The following is a 10,000-nucleotide window of genomic DNA, read 5'->3' as shown; positions in this document are numbered from 1 at the left end:
TCACTCCCAACAAAAGCGGTGAAAAATGGATATCTGGAATCTTAAAAGAAACGAATAATGGACTTAGACAACAATTGCATCTTTCGCTATCGGATATCAAAGTGAGCTGTATTACTAATATTTTAGTCACTGCGATGTTATGTACAACACTGAAACCAAAAGACAAATTCTCTGGTAACGTTTTCTGGTGAAGGAATCGAGCGCCTTAAGTGGATATGTGTTTACACGAGAGTCGGATCTCTGTTGTCTGGCTATTTATAATTTTATTTATACTCAACTCTGCACAGCCTTGACTAATTCTTGTTGGTCAAAAATTATTTGAAAGAAAGCTTGTTGCCCTTTTTTGCTTCAATATTAAATGAAAAGGTTCTTCAAAAACCGGTTTGATCCTGAACTCTGGTAAGAAATTTATTTTGTTGTGTATGGTTAATTTGACACAGATTGTGTTTCTTGTTTTCACGCGCACAGTGAAATATGAAAGGTTTTTTGCCTTTAATAGCAAATATGTTGCTTGTTTCAATAAAATTCTTCGCTGGAAAATATTTTTGTGGGAAAGTCAAGTAGACTACTGCACGGCTAATAAAACAACGCCAAAAAGTATTTTCAACGATATTTCGGCCGGCCAATACCAGCTCTCATCAGGTTTATTTGGAGATCTAACGAATGTACAGAATATATATGCACATGTTATGAAATAATTAAAGGAGATTTCAAATGATAACGTAACGTGATATAGCTACTGGATAAACAAATCAAAATTATGAAGCGGAAACAACATGTTCAGTCCTTCCTTGGTGTGTGGAATAAACGTTTGCTAAGTGCAACTGCAAGACATGTATGACATGCAGGAAAATGTCCAATTAGAGCAATTTGCAGTTAGTTTTTTTTTTGCAGACTATTTAACTTAAAGAAGAAACGAGTGAGATTTACTCAAGAGGTGTTTTGTTATCTTTGAACTGAATTTATTATCAAAGCTTAAAAAAGTAAAAGACCTCAAAACGGAACAGGACATTACAAAATAATTCAATGTATGAACGTGTGAGCCAAAGGGCCACTGTTGGCACGACGTCTGGGTGCCCCCTGAAATAGTCTACATGACATTACCCTCCCCCGCCCCACTTAACTAAACGCTACAGTTCAATACGACTCAACTCCTTCTGTTTTTATTACTCGGACCACAGGCAGCCCAATTTACGCTCATGGAGCATCTAGTTATTCATTTACGGTTCACTTCTTCCCCAAGTTTTAATTTCTTGAGTGGTACAACGTGCAAATCGGGAACCGGGGACTTAATACCTAGTGATTTCTCGACCAGATTACTGCAATAGTCTCCTGTACGGTATTCCAAAATATCAAAGAGAGAAGCTTCAACGAATTCAAAACACTGCATGGCGACTAGTAAACGGGTGTAAAACGATCAGATCATGTAACGCCTTTATATATATATCGTTTAATCCACTCTTTGCAGTTAGAACTATGTATAAACTGAATTATCAAGCGGTATCATTTACAAAACTATTAAAAATAATTAAGGTATACTAATGTAAAATCTACATAATAATTAATCTAGAAATCTAAAAGTTATAAAATCATTAGCTCTCTTGGTTCTTGCCTCCTGGCGAACGGACTTTTCACTCCCAGATCTAAGATTGTAAGGAACATTATAAACATTAGCCTGAGGGCGGAGTTTCCACGTCGCAATGAACTTCCTACTTAATGTTTCTCGCCTGACTTCTAGACTTGGAAGGCCAGATATGGTCAGGGCTTCCTTATAACCAACACCCGGGAGTATTACCTTAAGGGCTCTCCTTTGTATAGATTCTAATTTAGATGACAAATATTCAGGGATGTCTTGCCAAGAAGACTTTCCATTGGCTCCCATTTGAGAAGAGAATTGAATTCAAGATCCTTCTTATAACTTACAAGACCCTGTCCATTTCCGAGTTGCTGTTTGTCTCGGTTTCGAAATGAGTCTTGGTGCTCAACTATTGTAAGGGAAATGAGTGTGATTTGCATAAGAATACGCAACTCATTTCCATTTGAATGGTTGTGCACCAGGACTCGCTTTGAAGCTGAGGCATGTAGCAACTCGGAAATGAGCTATTGACGATTACCATCCGTCAACAATAGCTAATAATTTTAAGATCATCGTCACGCTTATTGCTCATCCTCAAAAGATTAGAACTGACAGTTATGGGGACAGAGCTTTTTCGTTCGCAGCCCCAAAACTATGGAACTCTTTGCCTGAGAACATAAAAAAGCAAAGACTCTAAGCTGTTTTAAAACTAAACTTAAAACGTATCTTTTTAGAGAGTCTTTTTTATCTTTGTAATTTGTTATTTTGGTTTTGATTAGATAAAGAATTTTTTAGTGATAAAATGGTTGTTAGGCGCATTGAGCTGTGGAAATGTGCTATACAAGAACGTTTGTATTATTATTATTATTATCATCATCATCATCATCATCAGTCATCATCATCATCAGTCATCATCATCATCATCATCATCGTCATCGTCATCGTCATCATCATTGTTATTATTATTATTATTATTATTATTATTATTATCATTATTTTATTATTATTTTTTTCTTAATTTCTCTTGGGATCGTTCAAAGCCAGTGCATATATATTCGAGTCACGACTACAATCACCTCCGTTCCTTTCCTTCATCTTTTCTGCTTTCAGAACGAACCCCGCCAGCGGAACGTAAACCTAGGATTTCAGAGAAAGACCTGAAAAATGAAACAGCCAGACCAGGAGATGATGCCACGTTTGTTTGTTCAGCCATCAGCAAAGGCTATCCGACATTTAACTTTCTTAAATGGAAGGCGCCAGGAAACGTTTCAAAAGTCTCGTATACTTTTGATTTGGTTGACTTCAGCAAATCAAAATTCCTAGAAATTCGCGAGGTAGCTAAGCCATACAAGGACAGTCGACGGATCTACACTCACCGGTTTGTTATTCACAATGTTACATTAGCAGACGAGGGCAAGTACACATGCCTGGTAGGGAACTCCGCTGGATGGGTACACACGCATGCATTTCTTACGGTAGATGGACAAGGTATTGTTGTTTTGTCCTTACGATCGCGTGGGAAATTAGAGCCAAGGATTTCCAGTGCCCATTCTTGAGCTAATTCGATCTGTATTTATAACAATGTATACAAATAATCAGTTAGTGACGGTCAGTTCTGACCTTGTAGCTCAGTCAGGAGAGCAGCGGTGATCTAACCCGAAAGTCGTGGGTTCAATTCCCAACCTGGTCAGAGCTTTTTCTCTGTCCTTGTGTGGGCCCATTTCCATTAGTAGGGCTAACGCTCACATGGTTCATATGGGGTACAAAGCTAGCACTTCTCATTACACTCTAATCAGTTAAGTCTGTTGAAATATAAAGTGCTACACGGCCAACGTTTGTAAAAACGTAACCCTTCCTTGTATTAGTGAGAACTTTGTCGAGTCTAGCCTATCTTTTCTAGCCTTAACTGAAATGAAGTACAATAGACATCAATTTCCTGCTGTGTTTATTCGCGATCTGCGACCTTTGCCCGTAACCAGTGAAATTGGGTACTCCAAGCGAATTGATGCTTGGAGGGAATAGTGCGTTACGACGGTAAAGTATATCTCGCTCTCTTAGCCAACTGCATTTTACGTCAGTCTTGCCATTTGTGAGCACTTCTTGATTGTTCCTCTAACTCACCTATTCGCAGCCAAAAACATCACATTTCAATTGCGACCGATGGACACAACAGCATACGTTCAACAAAACATTTGGTTGCAATGCAAGGCCTCCGGTGATCCCAAACCCAAGATATTGTGGAGCAAAGATATACCTGGTGGTGACAGACTTGACTCAAAAAGGTTTATCCAACACCCCAACGGGACGCTTCAAATCAAGGAGGTGCGCTTGGAAGATCAAGGCCGCTACTACTGCATTGCTGCTAACCACGCCGAAATGAAACAAGTCAAGTTCAACCTGGATGTGGAGCGTAAGTTAAATGTTTTCACGTATAATTTCATGTATTAGCGCATTCTTTTATGGCTGGGTTTACAACGTAGCTGAAGGGATCGATTCCTAAAGACGTTGCTTGCCTTTGTACTCTTAAACTCAAGAGTGAATTAGATAAGAGTGTTTCTCTATCAATTTGTGGTCTTGCCCCAGCACAGTCACAAATGAATTTATTTTTAGATACACGTTAATTTATTTTTAGATACACGTTAATTTATTTTTAGATACACGTCTGGGATGTGTGCGAAAACAAGCATGCAAAGGGCAGCCTCTTTAACCAATTTTTGTAAGTTTAAATCTAAGAACAGTGGACATCTACTCTTGGTGGAAACTCAGTTTCCTGCTGTATTTATTCATGACCCGCGACCTTTGCCCGCAACCCGCAAATTAGCTTCTCCCGGCTGACTGATGCCAGAGTGGAAATAGAGATTGAAGAAATAGTAGACGTAGGCGGCATTGCGATCGGGGAAGGCAGGGCACGCTCTTTTACTAACTAAGCCATCCGCATTGTACTTCAGTCTTGTCCTTTGTGAAGCCACTTTTTGATTTGATTGTTCTTTTCCACTTGCAGTCCGAAGAAAAATCAAATTTAAATTGCGGCCGAAGAACACAACAACATACGTTAAGCAAAACATTTGGCTGCACTGCAAGGCATCTGGTGTTCCCTCACCGAAGATATCGTGGAGCAGAGATGCACTTAGAGGTTACAACCTTGACTCAAAAAGGTTTATTCAGCACCCCAATGGAACGCTTCAAATCAAGAAAGTGCGCTTGGAAGATCAAGGTCTCTACTACTGCATTGCTGCTACCCAATTTCGAACGAAACAAATCGAGTTCAATCTGGATGTTCAAGGTTAGTTTAAGTTTTTTTATTTTTCACATATGATTTCATATACTGATTGTGTTTTTTTATGGCCATATGGCTCTAGCTGAAGGGGTCACTTCTAAAATGGTTCCTTATTTGTCACACTGTTTTGCATTGCACGTGGTTTTGTGAAACTATTTGAAGAAAGCCCTTCAGTAACTTTTGAGATTAGAGAAGAATCTGACGTATTATTTATCCCATGCAATGGGGAAGATATCTGTTTACAAACCTTGCTTTTGTTGTTCAAATGTGCCAACCACAAGAACAAAAGACCCTTTGTTTCTACAGCCAATGAGGCTCTGGTTGGCACACTACTGACAATAGGTGACGTCAGCGATATCTTGCCAATAAACAATCTTATTACATCATTTAGATAGTACACACGCTGTGATTGGCTAAATTAGCGGGCTGTATTCTACAATGAGCCCCGCTAAATTTGAAATTTTGAAAAAACATTCTCTAGCAAGTGTTTTCTGTCTTTTATGTTACGTAAACTTGTAAAACTATTTGAATCTTGCAATCAACTGTTTTAAAAGGCCAAGAAGATGTATTCGTTTTTTCAGATTATGACGTGGCAATCTTTGTGGCAGTTGAACCTTCCTCTTGACTTCAACTAGTCCCGCGTGCCTGATTACCTCAGAGATATATATCTTAGTAACCTCGTTTTCTCGTTCAGTGCTGAAAGTTGCGGATCCTCATTTTTTCCCGTTAGTTCATGGTCCGCGCGCTTCGAGCTTGGGCCATAAATCAACAGAAAAAAACTCGGGTGTAACTTACAGTACGGATCTCAAACTAGGTTAGTATGGGGTATTTAATAGTTAAAGAGATTGGCATGTATCTGGTTCAACAGGCAAACTGGGTACCGGGAACTTAATTAATAACTAGTTTTCTATTGGGATCCTTCACGGAAAGCCAATGCATACATATTAGGTTAGTGACCTTTGAAAGGAAAGTTTCCTTCACCTTTTTCTTTTTCAGAGCGAACCCCACCAGTGGAACATAAACCTATGATTTTAGAGAAAGACCTGAAGAATGAAACAGCTCGACCAGGAGATGGTGCTACGTTTGTTTGTTCGGCCATCAGCAAAGGCCATCCGACATTTAAGTTTCTTAAATGGAAGGAGTCGTATACTTTTGATTTTGTTGACTTCAGCAAATCAAAATTCCTAGAAATTCGCGAGGCACCTAAGCCACACAAGGAAAGTCGACGGATCTACACTCACCGGTTTGTTATTCACAATGTTACATTAGCAGAAGAGGGCAAGTACACATGCCTGGTAGGGAACTCCGCTGGATGGGTACACACGCATGCATTTCTTACGGTAGATATACAAGGTATAATTGTTGTTTTGTCCTAACGATCGAGTGGGAAATTAGAGCCAAGGATTTCCAGTGCCCATTCTTGAGCTAATTCGATCTGTATTCATAACAATGTATACAAATAATCAGTAAGTGACGGTCAGTTCTGACCTTGTAGCTCAATCAGTAGAGCAGCGGTGATCTAACCCGAAAGTCGTGGGTTCAATTCCCACCCTGGTCAGTTTTTCTCTGTCCTTGTGTAAGCCCATTTCCATTAGTAGGGTTAACGCTCACATGGTTCATATGGGGTACAAAACTAGCACTTCTCATTACACTATAATCAGTTAAGTCTGTTGCAATATAAACTGCTACACGGCCAACGTTTGTAAAAATGTAACCCTTCCTTGTACTAGTGAGAACTTTGTCGAGTCAAGCCTATCTTTTCTAGCCTAATTGATGCTTGGGAGGGAATAATGCGTGACGACGGTAAAGTCTATCTCGCTCTCTTAGCCAACTGCATTTTACGTCAGTCTTGCCTTTTGTGAGCACTTCTTGATTGTTCCTTTAACTCACCTATTCGCAGCCAAAAATATCACATTTCAATTGCGGCCGATGGACACAACAGCATACGTTCAACAAAACATTTCGTTGCACTGCAAGGCCTCCGGTGATCCCAAACCCAAGATATTGTGGGGCAAAGATATACCTGGTGGTGACAGACTTGACTCAAAAAGGTTTATCCAACACCCCAACGGGACGCTTCAAATCAAGGAGGTGCGCTTGGAAGATCAAGGCCGCTACTACTGCATTGCTGCTAACCATGCCGAAATGAAACAAGTCAAGTTTAACCTGGATGTGGAGCGTAAGTTAAATGTTTTCACATAAAATTTCATGTATTAGCGCATTCTTTTATGGCTGGGTTTACAACGTAGCTGAAGGGATTGATTCCTAAAGAAGTTTCTTGCCTTTGTACGCTTAAACTCAAGAGTGAATTAGATAAGAGTATTTTCTATCAATTTGTGGTCTTGCCCCAGCACAGTCACAAATGAATTTACTTTCAGATAAACTTTGTGCGTGAAAACAAGCCTTGGGGGGGGGGGGGGGAAACTGAAAAAATTTCAATACGGGGAGTCTCCGCCCCAAGGTCAGACCCCTTAACCTTTTATATAACATTTTTGGCAGAAACGATACCTCTTTCCTATACCTTCCATTAACAAATGGTACCCCTTTCGTCTACCTTCCATTGGAAAATAATGAAAGGCCCTTTTAAATACCTAAATGACAGATTTTCCCTACCCTTTCTTATACTTCGACTCGTGAAATCCCTACCCTTTCATATACCTGAAGCGTGAAAAAGGTACCCCTTTCGGGAGGAGACTCCTTGTATAGGCCATTATAGGGAGTACCCCCCCCCCCCCACCCACCTGAGAAAACAAGCATGCTAAGGGCCGCCTCAGGAGAAGTCATGTTACGCGTGACTGCTTCTGCCATCTTTTCTCAGAGAACTAACTGGTATTTACATGAGACCGGGACGAACTCAGACTGGTATGAACTTGTACCGGTAGGAAATTTTTGCAGCCGTTGACATGAAACTAGAACAAAATGCTTGGTGCCTGGTTTCGGGACGAAATGGTGTGTTTTGTCTGATAAATGTATGGTCATATATGGCTGACCCAAAAGCATACAGGCTTGAAATGTCTAGACCCAGTATCAGATTTTTTTTTCATATACATGAGAACGGTACGAACTTTGACCGGTGTCAGAATTTCTCGTCTCGGTCAAGCAACCGAGACGAAGTCAGGCCGATCTCACGGTAACGCATAAAAATAAATGCATGGAGGCCGATACCAACTCATCATCACTAATCACAAGCCTCTTGACGCAATTTGCGTGATGTTCCGCCACCAAAAGTATGATATAAACGTACGCCACAAGCCTGGCAAGAATATACCAGTAGTTGATTCGCTTTCCCGATTGTATCTAAAGGACACCGATGACACCCATGAGGCTTTTGATGCCCAAGTCCATGCCGTGATTACCTCTCTGCCAGTCTCTAAAAACAAAATCGCAGAGCTACAGATCTGTACAAAGGAGGTGCCTGATCTACAGCAGTTGATTGGAATCATCCTTATCGGATGGCAGTCCTACCATAATGGAATTATAGAGTTGAGTTATAGGGGCGGATCTAGGGGGAGGGTGCAGGGGGTGCACACCTCGCCCCCGCCTCCCCGCGGATTTCTAATACAACTGGTATTCTGAAAAAAAAAAAACGTTACCTAGTGGTGCACCCTTTCTAAGAACAAGACGCCTAAGAGCGTTTCCGTGGGATGTGCAAACAGTTAAACAAATTGCCCAGTTATAGCAAACCACCATGCTTAGTCAGAGCGACGAAATCACGAGTAAAATTTAGAAAGTGGTGAACGTTTACCAGACAGATAACCCTGTAACTTTAAGTAGCTGTGACTTGTGGTACTAAAGGGAAATAAAGATTGTCTATCAATTGATACAAGTAAATTTGCCATCGGAAATACACAGAACAGCAGCGATCAGAGTTTACTTTTATTAAAGATAATCGAGGAATGTCAGGATATTAAGGTGAAATTTCTTTGGAATACTGTATGAAGATCGACCACTTCATTTACAGAACTGTTTTGTTGAAATATAACAAACTTAAACCTTGTTTTAGCTCCTTAAATAAATTGTAACAATTCTTCAATGTCGACTGTAACTACTTGATGAATACTAGCCATTGACCAAATGTTTCCAATAATTAACCTTGCATTCCTTTCTAATTCTTGACTGATGCAAGATGATAGAAAACAATAACTTAAGGTTCCACCTATGATAACAACATAAGCGCTTTCTATAACTTCAACCTGAACTGGTCCTATCCAATAGAAATTTAAATCAATGCAATTAAGAATTTCCATGCACACTGAAACGTTTAACAATAGATCGTTTCACTGTCACTGTCATGTAACAAAAAACATAATTCGAAATCTTTCATTGGAAAAGGCCAAGAAACTCGAATATTGTAGGAAACAAATTTATAAACCACCTCTCCAATTCTCAGGTCTGTGCGGTACATCGTTTCTGAGTTATTTGTCGAAGATTAATAGAGTTTTGTAGGGAGACGCCACGTCACGTTGTGGTGACCGGTAATCGACGAAAACATGTTACATCTGAAGTTCATTTTGCGATGAAAAAGCTTACTTTTCGCTCATGAAATAAAATACATTTGTATGAATACATCTCCTAATGTACCTGAAAGCCTCAAACTTCTGAGATTCATATGGATAGGCATTTTTTCCATCCAATTAGCTTTGTATCAAAGTGTCACGCAAGGTGACAATTTTCCGAGTTCATATCCGCCTCCTCTTCAAAGCGAGTCTAAGGGCAAAGTTTTTGTGATGGTAATTTGTTCTACTTTACATATGAATGAAAACTAATTTTCATAAGAAAAACTTCGCACTTAGACTCGCTTTGAAGAGGAGGCAGACATGAACTCGGGAATGGCCTATTCAAAACGCTGTATTTCGAAACGAAAGACGTCACGGAACGCGTAGTCACGGATCCTGTAGATATTTATTCAGAAGACCTTGCGATTTTGATTTTAGAATTTGATGACAACTTAGTGATTGTCGATAAAGGGAAGCGTACTATGAGTGATGAACTGTAAACTTTGCTTGCACTTGTGGATTATATAGATCAGCTCCGACTGGACACTCAAAATATTTACTGTACTTGAACTCGATTGTTCACTGTCAGGGGTGGTTGTCTCGGCTTCTCGATCCATGTTGCAAATTTTACTGAGAAGTTCCGAAATTGTG

General features: G+C 39.9%; 1 protein-coding gene across 1 annotated transcript in view; it reads left to right on the top strand.

Moving 5' to 3' along the window:
* Positions 1–10,000, top strand: part of LOC138029145 (immunoglobulin superfamily member 10-like) — a 21,488-nt gene that overhangs the window by 5,962 nt on the left and 5,526 nt on the right. Inside the window, exons 3-7 of the mRNA XM_068876845.1 lie at positions 2,687–3,064; positions 3,708–3,986; positions 4,578–4,859; positions 5,850–6,206; positions 6,754–7,032. Of these exons, the coding sequence (XP_068732946.1) occupies positions 2,687–3,064; positions 3,708–3,986; positions 4,578–4,859; positions 5,850–6,206; positions 6,754–7,032 (1,575 nt within the window). The remainder of the gene's footprint in view (positions 1–2,686; positions 3,065–3,707; positions 3,987–4,577; positions 4,860–5,849; positions 6,207–6,753; positions 7,033–10,000) is intronic.

The sequence above is a fragment of the Montipora capricornis genome, chromosome 2, assembly GCF_036669925.1.
Source record: "Montipora capricornis isolate CH-2021 chromosome 2, ASM3666992v2, whole genome shotgun sequence".
Lineage (NCBI taxonomy): Eukaryota > Metazoa > Cnidaria > Anthozoa > Scleractinia > Acroporidae > Montipora > Montipora capricornis.
Note: the sequence above shows the minus strand (reverse complement) of the source record. Positions and strands in the feature narration are given on the sequence as shown.